The sequence below is a fragment of the Phyllostomus hastatus genome, unplaced genomic scaffold, assembly GCF_019186645.2.
Source record: "Phyllostomus hastatus isolate PE091 unplaced genomic scaffold, TTU_PhHast_1.1 phas_contig_86, whole genome shotgun sequence".
NCBI classification, from domain to species: Eukaryota; Metazoa; Chordata; class Mammalia; order Chiroptera; family Phyllostomidae; genus Phyllostomus; species Phyllostomus hastatus.
In genome coordinates, this window is record NW_025333977.1 from 33,426,476 (window position 1) to 33,450,102 (window position 23,627).

General features: G+C 43.7%; 1 protein-coding gene and 1 non-coding gene across 2 annotated transcripts in view; one reads left to right on the forward strand and one right to left on the reverse strand.

Moving 5' to 3' along the window:
- CUNH3orf70 (chromosome unknown C3orf70 homolog) overlaps window positions 1-23,627 on the reverse strand; it is a 55,851-nt gene continuing 32,224 nt past the window's right edge. The window contains exon 2 of the mRNA XM_045851491.1: window positions 1-6,434. Within this exon, the coding sequence (XP_045707447.1) occupies window positions 5,878-6,434 (557 nt within the window). The 3' untranslated portion in view covers window positions 1-5,877. The remainder of the gene's footprint in view (window positions 6,435-23,627) is intronic.
- Window positions 21,772-21,877, forward strand: LOC123827689. Its single transcript, XR_006787329.1, has one exon. It is a non-coding gene; the product is annotated as a U6 spliceosomal RNA (small nuclear RNA).

Sequence of the window (23,627 nt, forward strand, 5' to 3'; positions counted from 1 at the left end):
GCCTCGCCTTTCACTTTCATTTCTGCCAAATTCCTGTATCTGCCCTTGGCCTCCAGTTGCCTCTGTTCGAACCCTGCCGCGGCCAACCTGCGTCCCCAGACCCTGTCTCACCCACAGCTCACACAGGACTGGGCGGCACACCAGGGTTAAAGGCATATCGTTCCCAGTGATTGAACTGTAATGAGGCAGAGAGGCTAAATTAAAGTTTACTGCAGAATAAAAGTGTGTGTAGTCAGCAACTGTAAGAGGCTACAATGAAATGCCTTCTAGAACTTGGCAACACTATTATGTAGGGTTAAATTAGTAGAATGCACACACAGGAGATGAGATTAGCTGTCTGCAGAAGTCACTCTAAAAGACAAGCTGTCTTTCATGAAGGCAGAAGAAGCTAGCCTTGAATGCGAGTCAGATGCGATTAAACATGGAAGCAGCGCTGGCCTGATCAAAGCACTGGGACGGCTGCAGGAAGACGGGGTGCGTGTGTGCGCACACGTGTTGGGGGAGGTCGGTGTGGAGCACAGAAAACGGGGAGAGGGCGAGGAAGCCTGTGGGCGCTTCTCCAAGACTGCCTGGAGAACAGCACCCTGGGGCAGGCGTGGGCCACCAGCCTGCGGGGAGGGGTTCGCTGGTTGGGGACAGGGATGGAACCCCTGCTGCCCTCCTCCCAGGCTCCCCGAGCAGCCACCCGACGCAGCCCCCGAGTACACTGAGGGCGGGAAGGTGCTACAGGACCACAGAGACCAGGGGCCGAGCGTGCGGGCTCCAGAGCCAGAGACTGGGTTCAGATCCCGACTTCTCCTACTTACACACTGTGCCACCTGGGGCAAGAATATTTCCGTCCTGACTGCTTCTCCTGGTTGTGAAATGGGGTTGCTTGAGGATTACTCATAGAAAGCAGTAAGATAGGCGATGAGCTATAATTATTAATAATACTAACAATGATATTATTACTATGACTAACAAAAGAATTTATTTAGCAATCGCGGTGAGGTTATTCAATAAATGTCAGCCCCACAAGTTGTTCTTTTCTGGCTGTGCTGAAGGCAAAAACTGAGTTCCCGGGCTGGCCAGCCTGCGGTCTGGACGCCGGCCTGGGCGACCACGGGCTGCCGGCTCGAGGACCTGTGGTTAAACGGTCTTACGTGACAAGTGTGAACTGAATACGGAGCGTGCAGCTTTGTGTGGGAGAAACGCTGTCTGCGGGAGAATGTGTGATGGTGCATAAGCCTGACACAGCCAACAGAAAACCCGTATTAGGAAGGGTCTGGGGAGCCAGCACAAGCAGTGCATTCCAGGTGACGACACTTACCTACACTTTGTGAAGTTTCTGTAAAGTTTAAATGAGATAATGCTGTAAACTGCTTATTTCCTGGCACAATGTAAGCCCACATTATAAATGTTTCACATTTTACAAATGTAGCTTTGTTTTTAGTTCACTGTGTTATATAAATCAGAACCTCTCAAAAGGGGGAGACTGCAGGGAAAGAATATTCCGAACTCCAAAATAACACATTTGTGCTGGTACAAAAGAAAAAAATCACATTTATTTTACAAGGCAGTTATTTTCCTAAAGTATTATACAGAAAGGAAAGTTGAGCTGTCTGTAGGAAAACAATATCATTTTAGTAAATTACAGAATGGTCAACGTTGTGCTTAAAACTTTAAAACAGATTTTAAAAACAGCATAGTAAGTGACTATTTCAAGGTATGAACGGCCTAAAAAAGTGTGTGTGAACAAAGTACTATGGAAGTTCAACACCAAAACCTCTGGTGACACTTTGCTTCCCGACCTGTTCAGAGTGTTAGGAGACAACCGTGCCAATCCTAATAGAAAAAGGAACTCAAAGTGCTTAACAGAAACACGGCCCTTTTTGAATACAGTCCACTCTCGATATCCGTGATATTGAAAGGAATCTGTGACATATAAAATTTTTAAAAGGTACATAATTCCAAAATTAATTTTGAGAAGTGCTCTCGTACTTATGCTTGGGCGTGGGGAACACCGACCTCCCTGGAATCGCAGCCCCGATAACGTGAGGGGAACTCCTCCTTCCTGCTTCCCCCTCAAGGGCAACACGCCAACCACGGGTTACTTCCTAAAAAGCCTAAAACACAACTGGCCACCTTGATTTTGGTTCACAGCTCCTCTGGAGAGGGGAATAGGAAAGAAGACTGTTAACATTTTTGTTTCCCCATGTAAAATGCCAAAATGTTTCAATAAAATTTTGCAAACAAGATGGAATAACCAAGAACCAACTGCATAAATATTATTTTATCTTACTACGCCGTTTTTCTTGCCTAGCAGTATTTATACTGCTAAATATGCCTGCTATTTTGACAGCTTTATAAATTATCTGGTTACATCCTATTACCCAAATAGAGAAATTTGCATAAAAGGAGTTGTTATGATCAGTTCCAAAAAAACTGTGATGTATCCAACAGGCCAGGAAGTGGAGGTTAAGAAATCAAACCCCACCCTGAAGTCAAAATCAAATCCAAAAGGTGCTTCTGGACAACTTCCAGCTTGGCTCTGGTTTGAGTGGTCTTTTATTTTGTGTAGTAGTACCATAAACTACAAGTTCTCCCTTTCTAGGACAGCAACCTTGTTTTCTTCAGGATTTCCCTCAAATTCTCTTTTCAAATATTGAAAATTACAAGGTTAAAAAAATATATCTGGCTATGATGGTAAAGCCTTGTTTGTTAATGTACCAACTAACTACAACCACAAAGCATTTTAATTCCTTTGTCATTTCTCAGAAAAGTCAGAATTATTTGAAACCTGAAAATTCTAAAGTAAATCTTGGTTAAATAAAAAAGCTAAGTTCCACACAGCACTTATTTTCTATCTTCTACCTAATAGCTTCATACCAACTTTCAGAAAGTGGGAATGGGGCCAGGCGTCTACGCAAGCCCGAGAAGGCTGTCTCTCCCCCACACAGCCCGCACCTCTGCTCCAGGTGAGCACGCCTCCGGGTGCGGATGAGAAAGCCCTCGTCTCTCAGCGCACGAGTGTGAACCAAGGGCTATTTAACACGACTGTGTCCGACAATACAATACACATCTAAATGTTTTCTAAAGTGCCTATAAATATGCTTATACAAATGAGTAATATAGTATCAGGATTACAGAGAGATTCTTTTATATAATATAGAACAGAACAGGCCTAGAATTGAAGTTGAGGCTACATGTTTTTATATCCTTATCAGTTGGTTTTGGAATGCAAGCATAAAAAAACAATTCTGGTTCGATCATATATGATTTCCTAGAGACTTATTAATATCAACAGTGCTAGGACAAAAGAAATTGTTGCTTGTGCTTGTTTAGAAAAGGTTATTTTGAGATCCAGGAGCATCTAATATTTAGAATCCAATGGAACATCTCCAATTCTATAAAATAGTAGTAAGGAAAGCTTCGTGAGTTTTTAATTATAAAGAGATTGTGCAAATATTTAAAGTGATATCGACCATTATTAAATCCAAAAATTCCATTAAAATTGTGGCTACTCTGAATGGCAGTTCAGGAGTTTTAAAAGTGACAGATATTACTGATAAAGGGCCCAACCCCCACGCAGCCAGGTTCAGAACCTCGGCCCTGCGACCATGTATTCCCATGGCTTTAAAGACCTTGTGGTTGAGTCCAGTTCATGTAAGGGACAGGGATGTGGGCCCAGAGCAGAGAACTGATAGGAATGGCACAGAGAGGGGGGGCCCTTTGAGCGCACACTGGGGAATCCAATGAGCTTACCCACTGGGGCCGTGTGGGGGTGCAGACAGGGCCCTGATGTTGCTGTCACCGCCCCGAACACAGCAGCTGACTGCATGGCTTCTGGGCTCGCCTGCAGCTGGCCACGCAGTCACGGAGGCACTGAGAGCCTCTCGCAGGCTCAGCCGATGTCTGTCCCTAAGCCACCTGGGCTGGGTGGGCCAGGCTGGTGGGGAAGCCCCTGTCTGCACCCCCACCTCCCCCACCCTCTCCTGGGCCCTCCTGTTCCTGCAGCTTTTCTCACCACCTTACTGGTTTGACTTGTTGCGTCCATACATTTCAGTGAGTGGGAACCTTACACTGCATTCTCACCCAGCATAGAAAGTTTTAATGGACACTGTTCTCGCAGGGATATGCATACTCTGCATTCTAAACCCAATGGGTGTTCTGGGCACTTCAACCTAATAAAGTGTTCTAGCCAATCACTTGAACTACACGTACAACTAGGAAAGCAGATTCTGCCCAGAGTGATTTGTGAGGGAAGCCAAGTAGAGGCTTCAGAGAGGAACACAATAGGCCTCTTCTTATTTTTTAAAACACAAACTAACGTAGCACATAAGAGAGGTGCCATGGTGGTGACACAGCATGAGATAACACCACAAGAGCATACTCACGGACAGTCAGGCTGTAAGAACTACTTCTCTATCTCCAGCTTTGACAGTTCGAGTTTCACTAGGCCATATGTTAAATTTCCCGGATTCTTAGCTACGTCTCACAGAGAGGAGATCTGGAGAAATGGCAGATAACCAGCTCACACAAGAACACCTGGCGTAAATGGAGATGAGGAGTAGAATTCTGAAGCGAGCTAAATAAGAATTACTCACTATTTTGCATGTGTGAGAAAAGAGAACATGTACAACAGACCATGAATATTACTGTAGTAAAGTGAGTGAATATTACACAAAGTATTTTCTCCTGACTCAGCAGTGCACTATTTCAACTGCTTTTGCATTTGCATAAAAAAACATGCATCATACTGAATTCTAACCCATTTCTCACCCAAGCCATTCTAAAGCTTCATACAACCAAATGAAGCAAATTCATCAAACCTATTAGATTCATTCCTAATCCCTAATCCCTAAAGGACTGCTGTCTTTAGCATTTCTAGGCTAACTAAAACTATTACTGATACTTTCTTAAGACATCAGATGTGGCTGCCTCCTAAATATAATACCTATATAACTTCCTAAAAGGTTTTTTTTTTTCCAAATTTCAAGAACAATTAAGAAAAGCAGGGAAATGTTAGGAAACCCACCCGGGAGAGCAGCTCAAACATGCTGTAACACATTCCCCAGCTACAAGCCAAGAACAGCTCTCCTTCCCCTGGGTTCCCAGAGCACTCTGGGTAATGTCACCTGCATGTGTTCTCTCCACTGCTGCACTATGGTTCCCGTCACGCGGGGAGCCAGGTCTTACTCATTCTGTTTCCCCATAGCGCACTGCAGAGCGGAGGTGGCTCAGCGAGAGCTGGCTTGAGCATGAAACTGAAGATGTCATCTCTTTGTAAATGAAGGTCTAGTGCAGCCCAGGTTATGGTGGGTTGTTCAGACACTGGCCATAAGTAGCAGCCAAGCTGGACCCCCTTACCCTCCTAGATGCCAGGCAACTGGCCCCAACCCAAGCAGATGGTGGGGAGAAGCCGAAAGGGGCAGAATGGGATCTACCAGGCCACAGGCTGCTCCCCTCAGGGGAGCCGACTCCCGCACGGGGCTGGCAGGGCCGCAGGGGTGCCTCTCGGCATGCCGGAAGGAATGCCAAGGCTTTTCTGTGCAGAACTGGGCGTTCAGAAAGCACTGTCTCCTTCACTCGGGTGGCTCCTCAACTCGGTCCATTATAGTCTGTGATCCTCACTTCATCACTTACAAAGTTCCCAGTGAAATTAAGGCTGGGTCACAATTCATGACACCAGATGCTACGTAGAAAATAAGTCAAGTTATAAAAGAAAACAAATGTCAGAGTTATAACACTAATTTAAGAGGGAAGCTAATCAGCAGACCACTGAATTGCTACGGTTGTTAGGGGTAGAAAATACCAGCTGCACTGGAAAAATGATCCAGCCAACAAAAGTACAAAAGCTCAGCTTGGACCAGAGGGCGCAGCCTCCTGTCCCGACTCTCACACGGTGGTTTCTATCGTTTCGATCACCTCCAGGTCGGACTGCGACGGAGACAGAAGGGTGCACTCGTCCGGTTCCCAGCTGCTCTCTGGACTGTAATCTTCCTCTGAGCTCAGTTCCGCTCCCTCTTCTGTGTCCTCATCACACGATTCCACATAGTGAGCCCCGATGGCATTGATCCCAGAGTCCTCAGAACTTGAGGGAGAAGAGCAGTGATCTATTTTTGGTGTATTGCTCTCTTTTGAAATTAAGGCATCGTGTGCAGAGACCTCCTGAGGGCTCATTTTGTGGGACTGTGGTGCCGGCTGCTTCTGCACGTAACACATCTTCCCATTAATACATTTAACCTGATAGTTGTCAATAAAGAGGTCTGAGATCATACAGTACCTTGGTGAATCAGGCGGGAGTGGAGGCTGGAAGACAGATGCAAACTTCAGAAAGTGTTCAGTGAGGGAGACTGAGATCTGAATGGTGTTTGTGGGCTCCCGAGGCTCTGCAGGGATCTCCGTGCTTGGAAGCTGCTCCACGGGGGTCATGGGCTGGTACACGTATTTGCCTGTGAGGAGCACAAAACACAGTCGGGATCTAAGATTGTTACACAAATAACAGTAACGTGGCCACAATGGTTTCTCTCCAAGGACTCAGAATGTTCTTAAAAATATTTCAGAAACATCTCAAAAGAAACCAGTAATAGAATCATTCCACATTGTTTAAGCAATTAAGACTAGAACATGGTACATAGCATCATGGTATTTCCATCTAAAACACTCAACACACTTACAATCTTAGTTTATATCTGAGTCTTTCTAATGCCTCTGAAGTAGGTGAGTGGTACTATAATCCTTACTTAACAGACAACTTTAAATGATTTATTCCTCATACTAGATAGAATAAAGAATGACCATGATATAAAACAGTAAAAACGCAAGTTTAAGACAGTATCATAATGTGATAAAATTAATTTCATTTTTATCTTTAATAATTATGTTAATATATACATTTGCCAACTGGAAGAATATATACCAATTTATTTTCAGAATTAGAGAAGACTTTGACTTTAGGTTTCTATGTTTTAATCAGAATATACAGGGCCCTGGCTGGCGTAGCTCAGTGGGTTGAGCGCGGGCTGCAAACCAAAGCATCGCAGGTTCGATTCCCAGTCAGGACACATGCAGGCCACGGCCCCCAGCAACCACACATTGATGTTTCTCTCTCTCTTTCTCCCTCCCTTCCCTCTCTGAAAATAAGTGGATAAAATCTTTTTAAAAATCTTTTAAAAAAAGAATATACATACACACATTTAAAAGTGATGGCCAACATGATTGTGCTGGCCACTCCCAGTGTGGCTGGGGTAAGGTGTGGGGTGTGAAACGATCTCTTGCAAGACAAAGCTGGTCAGTGTCCTAAGTAGGCAGTGTTTTCCCTGACACCCACTCCACTGGCACTAAGCAACCTAAGGCAGAAGCCAAGGAAAGGGGCAGGCGCAGTGGGTAGGTAACCTGCTCAATGTTTCCAGGAAACCAAGAAGCTTATCTCCGAGCCTTCCACTCTGCTCTGCACCCTCAGTGATTCTCACGGTTCACGTGAAAGTGAAACCTAAATGGATCTGTTCCTGATGGGTCTTTTTCCTTCCCTCTGATTTCCTTCAACATTTAGTAAAGCCTCCCGTGTACAGTGTTAAGAAAACTGAGACAGATGAAAATTACTCAGGTCATGAGTCTAAAATGATTTCAAAATAGAACTCTGGAAGAAAATAAATCAGAAAAACTCACAGACAGCAGCGACAATTACAGGCATCACCTTGGGATTTTCCCAATGCAGTTGACTGACCAATCCATCCATCCATACCTTCCGTGCATGTCTGTGATGGGGTTTTTAAACCTCAGCACCACCGGCATCTGGACCACATAATTCTTTCCAATCTAGGAGCTGTCCTATGCTCTAGCGTGTGTACTACCTCCTTGGCCTCTACCCCCTAGATACCAGTAGACACTAGATACCTCCTCCTCGGGCTCCACAATCAAAAGGTCTCCGGACATTGTCTCATACCCCCAGGGACCAAATCACCCTGGTGGAGAACCACTATTTACCACATCCTCATGATGCAGGTAAATTGCTCACTGTGGATGACGCCTGTTCCTCCTGTTGTTTTATTTCCTGGTCAGACTGAAAATTCTAGGATAGGAATCGCATGCAGAGTGCAAACTACCTTAGATTGTTTAAATAAGGTAATTTACAGAATAGCAATTTCAGATCAGAAATGTGAGCAGCAAACTAAGCCACAAACAGCGCAACACTGGTAATAGATCAATCAAGCCTTCCTGTATTTTTTACATGTTTCTTAACTTCCGTTAAAAAAAAGTAGGCTTAGATGCCGCATTTTTTTTGCAACTAAATGACCTTAAAATATATTCAGCTTCATTCTGCAGTAATACGTGGAAAAGGTACACTGAAAATGCTAAGCCTTTGGGGTCCAAGGTCAATCCCAGCTTGGACACACATCATGCAGTCCCTACAGGCTGACAAAAATGCACATGAGAAGAACCTGTCACACCTGCCTGGAAAACTGTTTAAAACATACCAGGTATATCTTCATGTCTGTGTCCCCTAAAACAGGGGACTAGTTACTCCTTGTCAGGCAAAGGTCTGACAGTGTGGTATGGTAGGCCCTCTGCCTCCAGGCACTGCGAACGGGCTTGTCAGCTGAAGGGACAAAAAAGGTAGACCCTGCAGCCCTGCAGCCCCAGGATCTGAGGAAGGTGTGTCCAGGCAGAGGACAGAGAAGGGACTTGTAGAACTTGGGGGACTACTCCCCACTGTCCAGAGAGTAGTGAACAAAACACCTGGAATGAAGGTTTATTCTCTTCTGTTGGTGACTAGTATTAGAATGACAGTTTTTGAGTACAGGAGGCTATGAGTGGCAGGCACTCAAGAAATGCTTGTTGCAGAATGCTAATTAAGTTCATTCCAGCCCAAGGGACCTCTGGTTGAGTTACCTACTGGTCACAGCTACAAGAAGTTCCTGGCAACTGATCCTCAGACCTGGAGGGGTCAGGGCTTTATTTAGTCCAAATACGGAAGCAACCTAGAAGCCCAACTTGGGGTGTCTCTAACCACCCTCACCTAATCTCACGGAACCCTCCTTGCCCCACCTCCTTTGTGCTTCTCCATAATTAACTTGTTTGCTTTTTCTTAATTCTCCTACCTCTTTCTTTCTCTAATCTGCTTTCCTCCAAAGCTCTATTTTCTTCCCTTGAAGTGTAGTAAAAGAAAGAGAAGTGCAGCTGGGAGAGGAAGATGAATGCTGCACCCCAGACCCATCTCGTCTACAAATCACACCCATGAAAGGGGCCTACGCACAGCAGGGGAGGCCCCGCGTCTGGTGATGTGGGTGGGACACAGATGCATGGAGGAAGGAAAATAAGGGAAAAACAGTAAAGAGGGCCAGATGAGAAACAAAGTTTAGTAAACACATTTCAAATGTTATCATATAATACTATGTTGTGTGATTTGCTTATAAACACCTACATAATAAAACAAAACAAAGTCACATCGAGGACTTGGTTTTGTGAAGAGTTCAGAGGGGTTAGTACGTAGCCCCAGTCCCCAGTCACTTCCACCCTCCGCACACCCTGCTCCGCTCACAACGACAGCCCTGAGGCATCATGAGATCCCGAGTCAGCAGAGAGATTCAATTACGTCCACTCTGCCGTATTTATTAAGGGAGGAAAATGAACTGTAGCACTTCTGCAATAGCAAAGGCTGAAACACAGGGGTTTCTGGTCACTTTGCCAGGAAATTCAGGAACTGCCATACTCTACACTCTAAACAATCTTCTTAACTAAGGACTTACTACATTATTAGAGAAACAAATACATGAGAACTTTTAAAACTTAAATCCCTAAATGGAAAAGGTCCACAGGGAGTCAGGGCTTAGAGAAGAGCAAGGCAGAGGGAGAGTAAAAGGGGGACCTAGACACAGAATGGCCCATCGACCCCACTGCTGGGAGCAAGTCCGAGAGAGTGGAAAACAGGGTCCCCAGGACACCCCTGTACACCGTGTCCACAGCAGCATCACTCACAAAGGCCAGAAGGTGGAAGCAACCCAACTGTCCACCACAAATGGATAAGCAAGTTATGGTATATACACAAAATGAAATATTATTCAGCCTTAAATTGTAAGGAGATCCATACTACAATACTGATTAACCTTAAGGACATAATGCTAAATGAAAAAAGCTAGTCACAAAAAGAAAATTACTATATGATTTCACTTACATGAGGCACCTAGAACAGTCGAATTCATAGAGACACAAAGTAGAATGGTGTCGCCAGGGCCCCGGGGGCAAGAGGGAGTGGGGAGTGGAGCAGACTCTGACGGGCGCAGAGTTTCAGCGTGCCGGCTGACAGCGTCCTGGAGACAGGCGGCGGTGGTGGCGGCACAAAAGTACGAATGTAGTTAATACCGCTGAACTGCGCACTGAAAATGGTTATGATAGTAAAGTTTATGTTGTATTTTACCACAATTTTTTAAATTAAAAAAATTAGTGTCCTGGCCGGGTGGTTCAGATGGTTAGAGTGCTGTCCTGTACACTGAAAGGTTATGGATTCAATCCCCGGTCAGGGCACATGTGGGAGGCAACCAATGGATGTTTCTCTCTCACGTTGATGTTTTTCTCTCCCCCACTCCCTTCCTCTCTCTCTGAAATCAATAAACGTATCCTTGGGTGAGGATGAAAAAATTATTACAATTCACTGTATTAACAGACTGAAGGAAACGCCATATGATCCAGAACATACAGGGTGAGGCAAAAAAAGGTTTACAGTTGTGAGTGTATGAAATAGCCTTTATTCTTGTATTATTATTTATTAAATATTGTATTATTGCCCATACAAACCATTGTAAACCTCCCCACCATGTATAAAGAATTCTACAAGAACTGGAAGGTCACCAGTTCGATTCCCAGTTAAGGCCCGTGCCTGAGTTATGGGCCTGGTACCCAGCTGGGGGTGTGCAAGAAGCAATCGGTAGATGTTTCTCTTACACATTCATGTTTCTCTCCCTCCCCCCCCCAAAAAAAAATAAATAACTAATTTTTTTAAAAGAGCTCACAGACTCAGAGAACAGTCTGGTTGTTGCCAGAGGCAGAGGGTGGGGGATGGACAGAATGGGTGAAGGGAGTCAAAAGGCGCAAACTTCCAGCTATAAAATAAGTCATGGAATGTAAAGTGCAGCATGGTGACTACAGTTAATAATACTGTATTGCATATTTTAAAACTGCTAAGAGAGTAAATCTTAAAAGTTCTCATCACAAGCAAAAATCTGTAGACCTATCGTGGGCACAATTTTGCAATACATACAAATATCAAATCATTATGTTGTACACCTGGAACTAATATAACATTGTATATCAATTATACCTCAATAAAAAAACTGCATGTGAATTTATTTTCTGAAATCAAATATATAATTTAAAACAATGAGGAAAAACCCATAAAAGTGATTTGCACCGTTTTCAGAGCATTTTATCAGAAGGCACAAACTACTGATTTAGCTCATTACAGATGATGTTAGCTTTGAAAACTTGTTTAATGTGGTATTTCCACTGTAAAGTTAGTATTTTTCTCTTTGAAATTATTAAGTATCTTATGAAGACATATTTTAAAACTATGCAAATATCCTGCTTCTCATCATACTTCCACCCACTAATTTTAGCATGCATAGGTGGGTCTGGTCTGCAATAATCTTTGCCCTAGTGTTTGCCAAACAGTGATATTTTTACCTCCCTTACTCCTTCCATATTTATTAATTAGAATTCTAGGTAAGCAAGAGCTATTCCTTCTCCCTCATTTATTTATTCAAATATTTTTAATATAAACATTGACTCGCAGATATTCATTCTGTTCTATAAATCGTAATTAATCCATTACTATCATTATTTCCGTTGCTCAAATTGTTCCATATTTTTTAGCTCTTAGGAGCTCCTTCAAGGTAGCACGTGTGTGCTTTCAACATTACTCATCCTTTTTTTTTTTAAGACTTCCTTCCTGGCTTATCTTGTGCTCTCCCTCCCTCCAGTCCAGGAGTCTGCCATTTCCTCAAAAATCCCCAGTTCCTTTTCTTTCTTTCTTTTTTTTTTAGGATGGCTATTATTATTTTTTACTGTTGTTCAAGTAGAGTTGTCTCCATTTTCCTGCCACCACTCTCCCCCGCCCCACCCACCCCCACCTCCCACCCTCAATCCTGCCCACTTTGGGCTTTGTCCGTGGGTCCTTCACACGTGTTCCCTAGTTCCTTTTCTTAAGAGCTTACATGTATTCTTAGGTTTGTCCTCTGAATGTTCCTGTTAAGTGGAATCTTAGTTTGCTAATGAGGCACTCAATCACAAAACTGATCCGTAGGAAAATGAAGACAGTCTCATTACAGTACCTAACATCCATTTTAAAAAATCATACAACATTTAAAATAAACTTTATGAACCCATTAATTTATCTGGAATTTTTTTCAAAGGAAGTGAAACCACTTTCTCAATAATTAAACAGATTATACAACACTGACTCAGATCACAAAAACCAATTGTGTTCGGTAAGTGAAAAATAAATATCATGCATCTCGTTTCTTTTCAAGGAACCTGGTTCAACACTTTCAGCTGTTTCTCAACTAAAGACCAATTAAAACTACAAAACTACTGTACTAAGTAACTTCCACTATTCTTTTAAAGTCCTGGTTCATAATTTTTCTGACTGTCCTCCCCTTTTGGTGTTTCAGAATGCCTTGCGAGACACTAAAAAAAAATTATGTTCTCATCCTAGTTCTTTGGTTAAAAAAAAAGGAACAGAAGAGTTAATTACTTTCTCCACATCATTTAACAAGACAGGAGTCAGTTCTAGGACCCGGACCCAGGGATGGCCAGGGTTCTTTCTTCACGAGTGTTCTCACGCATTAATTAATAAGGTTTAGATAATGTTCTTAATTTACACTGACATTCTCCATCATTAACTTCAGTTAATATTCCAATTTACAACATAGTGTAAATACACAGCAGATACATTTCCTTGAAGGAATTTCTTTTGCTTGTCGAACACAAAGAGAAAAAAACTCAAACAAAGGTAGAGAACAACTTATACTCCCAGTTAAGTTATTGTATGCAGTTGCCAAACTATTTATTTTTAGAATTAGTTGTGCATTTTGATTGTTAAAAAAGATCCTTTGAGGAGAAATGAGGTTTTGCTTTTCCAGACCGCTTTATGGCTGCTGACTGTGTGTCCCCATGACACAGGAAACACCTCGCCCCGAGCAAACTGTGATTAGAAAGGTAAAACCAGAGGAAATAAAACTGGGCGGCTGGAGGGAAATGCGTCCACAGTTCAGTCCACTGACTTTATGAATCACAATTAAGTTTATTTTATTCCCAAGGGCCTTGATTGTTAGTTATGTTAAATATTCTTATTCAGCGGTTTCTGCACTGTGCTTTATTTACTAAGTTGAACAGCAGATCACAGCTAAAAGCAAAAGAACATACATCTACTACAACCAGTATCTTCTGTGGCCGTATCTTCCACCCTGCCTCACTGGCAGTCAATACACCAATATTTTTGCACTTCAATCTATGAGAACATTAAAGTTCATATATTGCCCAATATGTTGAAGTCCCCAATCAGAAATGTGTGCAAGACCCCAGAATTGTCTTTTTTCAAACTGTATAATCTCTGTAGCGCAATGGAACACATTAATTTGAGGCGAAACCCCGACAGGACAGAAAATCAGGAGCATGGTTTATTTACTCACTCACGAACACATGTTTGCTGAATGTCTGCTGTGTTTGTGCTGCCAAATCAGATGTATTGGGGAATAAAAGGAAGTACAACATGCAGTCATGCTCCAAGGAGCTTCCAGTCAAATCGGGGTTGGGGGGGCAAAATAAAAATAAAGTCAAATTAAACACGAGTTGAGTGAAACTGTAGGAATATATACACAGGGGCATTCACCAAGCAATGAAACAGGACTGCAGGCTTGGGATGGCTGGAAGACACGGGCTGGTGCAGCAGCAAGCAGAATCACAGCCGACCAGCTTCAGAGCATGAGTGTGTCGGTTCGGCCTTCGGGGCTCCAAGAACCAACCAGAGAGCAAACAAAGGAGGCAAAACTTGACTGGAAGACATGGGCTGGATGGGGTAAGAATGCGGGGCCAACGTGTTCATGCTTTAGTAGCAATGGAGAACCACCAAAGATTCCTGGTGAGGCAAGTGATAATAAAAGAAGGATTTTAGAGGATTTAGTCTGGCAAAGATGTGCGGATGAACTGGAAAGAGGAGAAATGGGGGTTAAAAAGAGGCTATTACAGATTTTTTAGCATATTCTGATCTAAAGTCACATGGCTGAGTGGGGGAAGAAACAAGGAGATGCTTCTAAGGAAGCTGGCAGATCCTGAGGGTCAAAGGTGAGGAGAAGGGGGTCCAATGCAACTGGATTTGAATCCCAGCTCTGCTGTTGCCTCAGGACTGAGTGGAGGCTAACCAGCAAAGAAGGGGGAGAGCGAGAGCAGCTGGAACACAACCAGCGAGAGGGAGAACAGGAGCAGAAGAGTTAGTGGGGGCCACGCCCCAGTGGCATAGTAAGGATGAGGGATTTCATCCCATACGACAAAAAGACACTGCACAGTTTTACGCGGAAGGTGACAGGGCTAGCTCTGCTTTCCTATTGCTTCCATTTCTGCCTCTTCCTCTCGCAATGTGGGCACAGAGAAACCTAATCTGAAACACCAAACAGACTTCAACAATCAAGCGAGCACCCCTTTCCCCGTTTCACACCCCCATCTGGACTTAAGTCCTAGAGGCAGGAGAGGGGACCGAGGAGGCGGAAGGAAGTGCCACTCCGAGCACCGGTACCGGCAGGAGCCCTTTGCTGTCTAGGATCCGCACTCCAGGCCACATCCGGGCAACCTGAAGTATGGCAGCTGACACACAAAAATAGCATTTCTGAAAGTGCCATGAGCCGATAGAAAAGGTGTTCGCCACACTTGCCAATTTACAGCAGCCTGTCTAAAGAGAGGTGCAGTGAAGGCCCTCTACTTTTTTAAACCATGTTGAGCCCTACCCAAAGCCAAATCTTCTGGTTCAAGGGGAAGATCTACGCCAACGACTCAGATATTTTAACAAGTAACTACCAGTGAACAACTAGGGGGACAGAGAAGAACTACAGTTCTTCCTTCTACGATCTGGTCTGGACCACACAAACACCACAAATACCGCAAGAGTAAAGACAAATATTAAGCTGTGAGGCGCACACTATATGTACTATACGAGGTCAGAGAAACAGAGGGCTAGAAAGGCTTTCTCAGAACAGGCTCCACAGAAACATGGAGTGTAAACTGAAGAGCTAGGACTGGGGCAAAAGAAAGTAAAGTGGCACGCCTTGAGCAAGCATCCAGAGGTGGGCAGAGTGTGGGGTGTTGAGGGGCGGCGGGGTGACCGGCCTGACCGCAGCAGAGCGTTCCCCTGTGACCAAGACCAGTCTCACCCCCAGATACTCTGGAAGGACAGCAGCACCCCGCTGGCCGTGGGAGCCTGGCTGCAGTAAGAGCCACGACGCTGAGTGCACCAGCACAATGGGACTCCTCGGATTTGCAGGCTCAGGCGTCTCCACTTGGGAAAGAGCCCCTTTTAGGGCCAGAGAGTTGGGAAACCTCCTGATAAGTCAGTCTGGCTAAAATAGGCAACAGTAAAAACAGAGCAGGGGGAAAGGCAGGGAATGACAACTCTCAGGCTTGTCATTCGTTTCAAGTGGCCAAAAAAGGGTTTCATGAGTGAACAGAGCTCTCTCTTTACACTCAATCTGGAAAGTCCTACTTGTCCACCAGGAGCTTTTCTGCAGAGCTGGTTTTAACGCAGTGACCAGTTAGGGAGGGTTCGGCTGACGGTGTGCTCACCTGAGGACAGGCACTGAGGGTGCGCTGAAGCACGCACGCCACGTGTTGAGAACGAGGAAGATGGCTGCTGTCAGAGCACAGAGACACAGCCGGCGCCTGCGAAGTGTCTGCACTCTGCAGCACAGGGACACACTGAGAGAGAAGCCTGAGGGAGGGACAGAGACACATGGGACAGTGGCTGGCCATGAATCATTACAAGGAGCGAATGCTGTGTGAGTACCACAGATTTTTATCTAGAGATGGGTGGTGGTGGTGATGGTGATGATGATGATGATGATGATGATGATGTCATCAGTCATTACCTTTGATTTCTTTATAAGCCCTGACCTCACCTTATGGGCACTTTATGAGACCATCTCAGCCTCCTACCTTTCTCTGCAAAAACCAGTATTGCATGGGCTGAGTTACCACACTTGGAGAGCGGATTTTTAGAACTACAGCTAGAAAAACTGAGAATAAAGACACTCCCCGTGGGAGGTAGCACACATGGAAACTAGAACACGGTAACTCGGGCAGCTTCCCGCCATTTCGCTCGCACACAGCCCCCTGGCTGTGCACCCGCAGCCATTAAGTCGACGGACAGGTACTCCTGACAGACCAAAGCTGAGGAAGCGGTGGGAGACATCTGTCACCTCTATCTGTTGATCTGGGAAGAAACGCTCAGGAGCTCCCGAGGAAAGGATGCTAACCGGTCAACCTGATTGGAGCAAAATAAGATCTTAAGAGCATCTGAAGGGCGACTCAGTCAATGTGTACTGAATTTTTAAAAATGTTATCTTTTTTAAAGTTACTTTTTGCAGGCAACCATGCCTGTTCAGGAACCTTATTTTCAAGTTTATAGAAACCAATATGGCATTCTGGAACTTTATGATGTTTTGAATCAGTCAAAACATCATAAAACATTCTAAATATCAATGAGAAGTGATTTAAACTCAAATTATTACTATTTATGTATAAGAACTTATATTTCCCAATATAATAAAAGAAAATATATTCAACATGTTTCTTTTTCTTTAATCAGTTGTAATAATTGCTTCTCATTTCTCTTGGCCAGACCTGTAGGTGGGCCACCCAATTTCAAAATCAGTGCCACTGGTGCAACCCAACACGGCAGGGGTAAGAAGTAACAAATTTAGCACTGACAGTTGAATAGCATCTCAACTGCCCATTTAACTGCTCCTGAATGGGGACAAAGAGGTTCAGATGATGGGGCTCTGCCCCTGCACTACCTCTTCATCACAACTATGGGGTTTAGCGTATATGGAGGGAGTCACTTGGCAACTGACATTAACCAGTAAAGAGAAAAAGGGGGATCGGAATACAATGAAACTATAAATGTGCTAGTTATCAATTTATTGCCTCTCATCCCCCACTTTTCCCTGTAAAGATGTCCTACCACAGCAGACAGAACTCCTTTAAGCATGTTCCCTCTACGGTGAACATGCTGCTAGGTCTTCTCAGTAGAGGGCACTGGAGGGACACTGCAGGGGAAAGTCCTCTCCTGTAGCTAGGAGCCCACGAGAGGGGTGCAGGGGTGTGAACGCCCGTCAGAGCTCTGCCCCAGCCACGCATCCAGAATATGTGATTCCTGGGCCCGGCCTGGTGATGACTGTTCTACAGCCCTCTGCACAGGGACACCAGCCTTCTGAGGGTCTCCGCCTGCACCCTGCCCTCCTGCTCACCCAAGCCTCTGCCCTCCTGGACACCCACACCCTTAACTGCTGACTGCCCGTGTCTCCCCTGCACTCCAGAGGCTGCTTCTTGCTTATCAAGAAACTACTGGGCAAAGCAGAAAACTTCTCTGCCATCCTGTGAGCTGAACTGCTCTTTCTCCCACAAGATCTGAGCCCCAGTCTTGGAGAGCAGACCGCCTTCCACCTTTGTCCTCCCTGGGTATTCTCCTTTAGCCCTGGGGAATGACACAGACTTTTCCTCCTATTTTATAGTCCTTATTTCTTATAATGTAACAGTTATTTACATTAAACATGCTCTCTGTGTAATCCACTGTGATTTCCATCATCTGAATGGACTCACATTGATTCAATGGCCAAGGTTAAGGTGTGGGATGTCCTGTGGGTGGTACTTTCCTGATTGGTCTACAAAATATAAGCATTATATTAAGAAATTAAGTAGTCTATATATTTGGAACCTAGACTACTAGATATTAAATGTTACTTACTAAAATATTAATACTTTCTTTAGATGTTTAAAATCGGATAAACTGATAAAGAATTGTTTACTATTAATAGGAGAGGATTTTATTTATTTATTTATTTATTTTTAGAGAGAGGGGAAGGGAGGGAGAAAGACAGGGAGAGAAACATTGATGTGTGAGAGAAACATCAATCGATTGCCTCCTGCAGGCCTCTAACGGAAGACCTGCCCGGCAACCCAGGCAAGTACCCTGACTGGGAATCGAACCAATGACACTTTGGTTCACGTGCCAGCACTCAAACCACTGAGCCACACCAGCCAGGGCAGGAGATGATTTTAGAAGAATGCATTCTAAAACCTATTTTTAAAAAAGAACACGTCTTGCTACTTGGATACTACTATTTCAATAATTAATGTCAAATAACTAAGAAAAACAGAGAGAGCTTACTGAATATTCTTGAGTACTCTCCAAAAGACTGATATATAAAAGTATTGAACTAAAAGTGCTTTCCCTGAAAAAACAAGCAGGAAAAAAATTCAGAACCAGCCCTCATAACAGACCAACATGTGTTAATTCCAGAGTGAAAACATTCAGTGGGTAGGCTGTGAGTAACATGCAGTAGTGGCTTTCTGAATGAGAGCAGAGCATCGTGGCTGGCCGAGTACAGCACAGCTCTTGTCCCTAGAGCCTGGGACCCCACTGCCTGGGAAGGAAACAATGCAGAGGGACAAGGAGGAAGAACCCAGGCCTGTAAAGCATGTGGAACAGAAAGGGCAGGATCAACCATTCTAGAAAAGAAATCCTGATTACATGTGAAGTTCTAGAAAAAATAGGGAGCAGCAATATAGGAGCAACGCATAAAATAAAACCTAAGACATTCAGCACAGAGATGGGAACTGTAGGAGCTTTATACCTATCTGGCTACATGGATAATTTATGACTGCAGCAGAGGCCTGTATGGTTTTAGCCTACTGGTTTATAAATGAGATTTGGTAATATGATAATGCTGATTTTCAAATGAGATTTCTATGGGTTTGATGGGTTTTTTAAATTATCACTTGAAAATATAAAGGAGAAAAGGTACCACTAGCACAAGAATGACCCCTGCAGAGAAACAAAGCCACAGGCCTTTGGGGGACAGGCTGTGCTGAAATACACTCCCAGGAACGCCAGCCCCCCAGCAAGGACGAAGCACGTGCAGGTGCAGTGTTCTGGTGTGTCTGCGCTAATCTAAGCAAACAAAACCATCCTGGGAATTGTCTCACTGTGCAGATGGCTGCCTCAGAGAGATCCCCAGCTGTTCTTGAAAGAGGCATACCAATTGTGGAATTTTTTAAGAATGTTGCTAATAAAGAACCACACAGGATTTCAGTGAATCCTTTGCACACTATGAACCTAAAATGTCAAGTGAGATCTTCTGATGGTTTCAAACGAAAAGAGTAACGATGCTTTTATTGTTTCTTTCTGGAATACAAGCAGGCCACAATGTATTTGAAATAAATATCTCTTAGAGTTCATTGATTAGCTAATAATTCAGAAAATCTATAGTTTTCCCATAAAAACCTCAAAGAATTACAAAATGATGAAAAGGCAGAAAGCATTTTCCTTTACAGTAAACATTTTATGAACCCACAGAGGAAAAAAAAAGAAGTATTCATGTATTATACTGCCTAAGGAACTAATTTCAAAACTATTCATTTTACTGCTTGGTGTATGTGATGTTTAATTTTATGTCTCAACTTAAAGGGTGCTTTTGGATGGAACTAACATTCAAACTGGTGAACCTAAATTGGTCAAGCACACGGTCCTCCATAATGTTGGTGGGTCTCACCCAATCAGTTGAGGGACTGATACAGAACAGGAAGACCAGCCCCTCTGAACAGGAGGCAGTTCTCCAGCACACTGACGTTGGCTCCATCTGCACCACTGGCTCTCCTGGGCCTCCAGTCTGCCAGCCCACACTACAGAGTTTGGACTTGCCAGTCTCCAGCACTGTGTGAGCCAACTGCTTATAACAAACCTCTTTCTATATATACACACACTCTATTGGTTCTGTGTCTCTGCAGAATCCTCACCAATACAGCAGGACTCATTTTACCTACAACTGTAATAAGATATTGCCATGGCAATATAATCGTATGTGTTCCACTTTAACTTCCATTCAAAATAGATTATAAATATAAATGTAAAACTTAAGAAGGGGAAGGAGCAAGACAAGGAACTTAAACAGAGGACTCATGGGCATGGAAATGGGGGGACAGGCTGCGGGAGTGGGGAGAGCAACGGGGGGAAATGTGGGACAACTGTAACTGAACAACAGTAAAATATAACATATCTGTATGAACACATGAGAGAACATCTTTATGACACTGGGTTATGGAAGCTCTTAAATGATACCTAAAGCATGGTTAAAAAAAACAAACGGATAAATTGGCCTTCATCAAAATTAAAAACTTCTGCTCTGCAAAAATACTGTTAGGAAAATGAGAAGGCAAGGTAAAGGACTACTATCCAGAATACATAAAGAACTCTCCAAACTCAATATATAAAAAAAGCAAGCCAATTAAAAATGGGCACATGATTTGAAAAGACACTTCACTGAAGAAGATGTACAGATAGCAAATCAAAACATTAAAACATGCTCAGCATCATTAGTCACTATGGAAATGCAAATTAAAAGCACAATAAGATATCGCTACACACGTACTCATTAGAATGACTCAAATTAAAAAGACTAACCATACCAGGTGCTAGCGAGGATGTGAAGGAACTAAAACACTCACACACTGCTTGAGGTCATGTAAAATGGTACAACCACTTGGGAAAATAGCTTGACAGTTTTTTTTATTTAAACACACAGCTACCACACGATCCAGATACTCTAATCCCAGGCATCCATGTACCCCACAATAAAGCAAGCACACATCCACACAAACATCTGTACATGAGCGCTCACTGCAGTTGTATTTGCAAGAGCCAAAAACTGGCAGGAACACAATGTCCATCAATAGGTGAATACATAAACACACTGGTAGACCTATACACGGTTAATAAAAACCAATAATAAACATGAACTATCCAATAATAAAAACCAGTGGATTGCTGATAAATGCAAAACATGGATGAACCTCAAAATAATTATGTTAAATAAAAGAAACCAGGCAAAAAAGTACATACTTGCAAGTCTCATAAAACTCCAGAACAACGCTCAGCAAGCTTTTTCTGTGGAAGGTCATATAATAAATATCTTAGGCTTTGTGAGACATAAGGTTTCTGTCACAAACACTAAACTCTGCCATCACAACACAAAAGCAGCCACTGATACATAAATGATGGAGTATTTTTGTGTTCTAGTAAAACTTAATTTACAAGATGGCAGGCAGCCAGATTTAGGTCACAGACCATAGTTTGCCAAACCCTTCTCTAGAAATTTAAAATTAATCAATAGCGACAGAAAGCAGGCTGGTGGTTGCAGATGGGGGTGGAGAAGAAAAAAAGGGGCACAAGGAGGCTGGAAGGTAGAAATTGCAAAGGGACACAAGACCTTTGGGAGTGATCGATATGTTCGTTATGTTGGCTGTGGTCACAGTTTCAGGTGAGTACATGTTACTGAACAAAAAACGGGTTCGGCTGCCTCTTGCCACAAAAGCCAAACTTGTGAGACAGATGCTGGTGTAAAGGAAAGGGGTTTTATTCAGGTGCTGCGTGGTCTGGGAGAATGGCGGACTCCCATCTCAAAGTCCATCTCCTCAGCAAAACCACGGAAGAGCCGGTGTCCAGAGTTCCTGCTCCATTGTAAAGCACCTTTGGTGCTCGCTTCGCAGCATGCGAACTAAAGCTGGAACGACACAGAGAAGCTTAGCATGGCCCCTGCACAAGGACGACACGCAAATTCGTGAAGGGTTCCATATTTTAGACACGTGGACAAAACCAAGGGGGAGGGAGGAGGGTTTGGAGGGAGTTGGGGGGAGGGGTGGGGAGAAAATACAACTGTAATTGAACAATAAAATAATTTTAAAAAATAAAAATAAAAAATAAAATAAAATCCCCTATATAAATAAATAAATAATAATCAAGTACCATCTCTTGATAAACGGACGTCCTTTGGAGCCTGCAGGCAGCTGCTAAGCGGGCCTCCGGGTAACTCAGCTTGTTCCGGACGGCCGTCTGTTTCAGGCTCCCTCCTAGAGCCTGTGTGTGCAGGCCACACAGCCGCGGGCCCTGCGGCTGCTGCAGAGCATGAACTACTGCAGAGCACGAACGGGTGCACCAGCAAACGCATCCCCGGATCAGCAAGGGAGTGCGAGGGGCCCCCTCCTGGAGGCCATGGGTTTGTTTTTAAGGATTTATACAGATGGAAGGGACTTTAGATGCCATCTCATCTAATGTTCCTGTTTTACAGATGAAGAAACAAAGGTCCAGAAAGGTAAAAGATCAATACCCACTTTTCTTGACACCAAAAAGAAGTCTCATGAAATCTGTATTAGTTTACTGTGGCTGCCATAACTACCAAAAAACAGGAATGTATTATTTCATAGTTCTGAAGGCCACAAGTCCAAAATCGAGGTGTCAACTGGGCATCCTCCCTCCAGAGGCTCTAGGGGAGAACCGCTCCTTGCCTCTTCAACTTCTAGTGACTCCAGGCTTCCTTGGCCTATGGCTACATAACTCCAATTTCTGCCTCTGTGTTTACATGGCCTTTCCTTCTTCTGTGTCTTCTCCTGTTCTGTTCTAAGACATCTGCCACTGGATTCAGAGCCCACCTGGATACAGGATGATCTCACCACCTGACCTGAACTACCTTCGAAGACCCTTTTTCCAAATAGGGTCACATTCATAGGTTCCAGGGGTTAGGACATGGACATACATCTTTGGAACCACCATTCAACCTAACAGAGACTCTAAAGAATCATCAATCAGTTAGAAATGAGTAATACCAGGTTCTCTGACTCTCTAGGATGGAGAAGGAGTGGGCAGGCAAAGATGGAACTAGATGACAAAAGCAGAAGAAGGGTCAGTACTGAGGGGAACTAGGGAAGAAAATAAGTGGCTGAAGACTGAGAAGACCGCTTTACAAGGATGAACTTTGAGATAAACTAACTGGCAGCTGTGCAAAAATATTTTATCACGCAAGATGCACATACATCTGCTTTTCATGACTAGTGAAATGTGGTTTTCTAGATATTTTAAACTCAGCTTCTTAGAAGGAAGTCCAGTTCCCAAAAGACTTATTTCATCGGGATGTCCCTGCAATCCTGCCAATAAAAAGTCCGGATGGCTTCTCGAAAGCCCTGCACTCAAGCATTCTGTCAGCGCCGACAGGGTATGCGGTTTACAGCTTGGCTTCTAAGTCGCTTCTACTTCAGAAAGATATGGGATCTCACAGGTAGTGAAAGGCATGAATTTAAGATTTGATGCAAAGCAACATACTTTTGTAGAAGATAAATCAGCTTTTGTGAACAATAAAACCAAAGACTTAAGTGAACTCTATGTAGGTTCTCCCTTTAGAAAAGTTAGATTTTGGTTTCCTGTTGTCTGGAATTCCTCCCAGTCCCAAGACTTTTGACAGATGTCACTGATGACGTTTGTATCGAGTACATGGTAGTCCCTTGAGGCTCATTTTGTGACAATATTCTAACTATAACAAGAAACTTGCTGAGTGAAT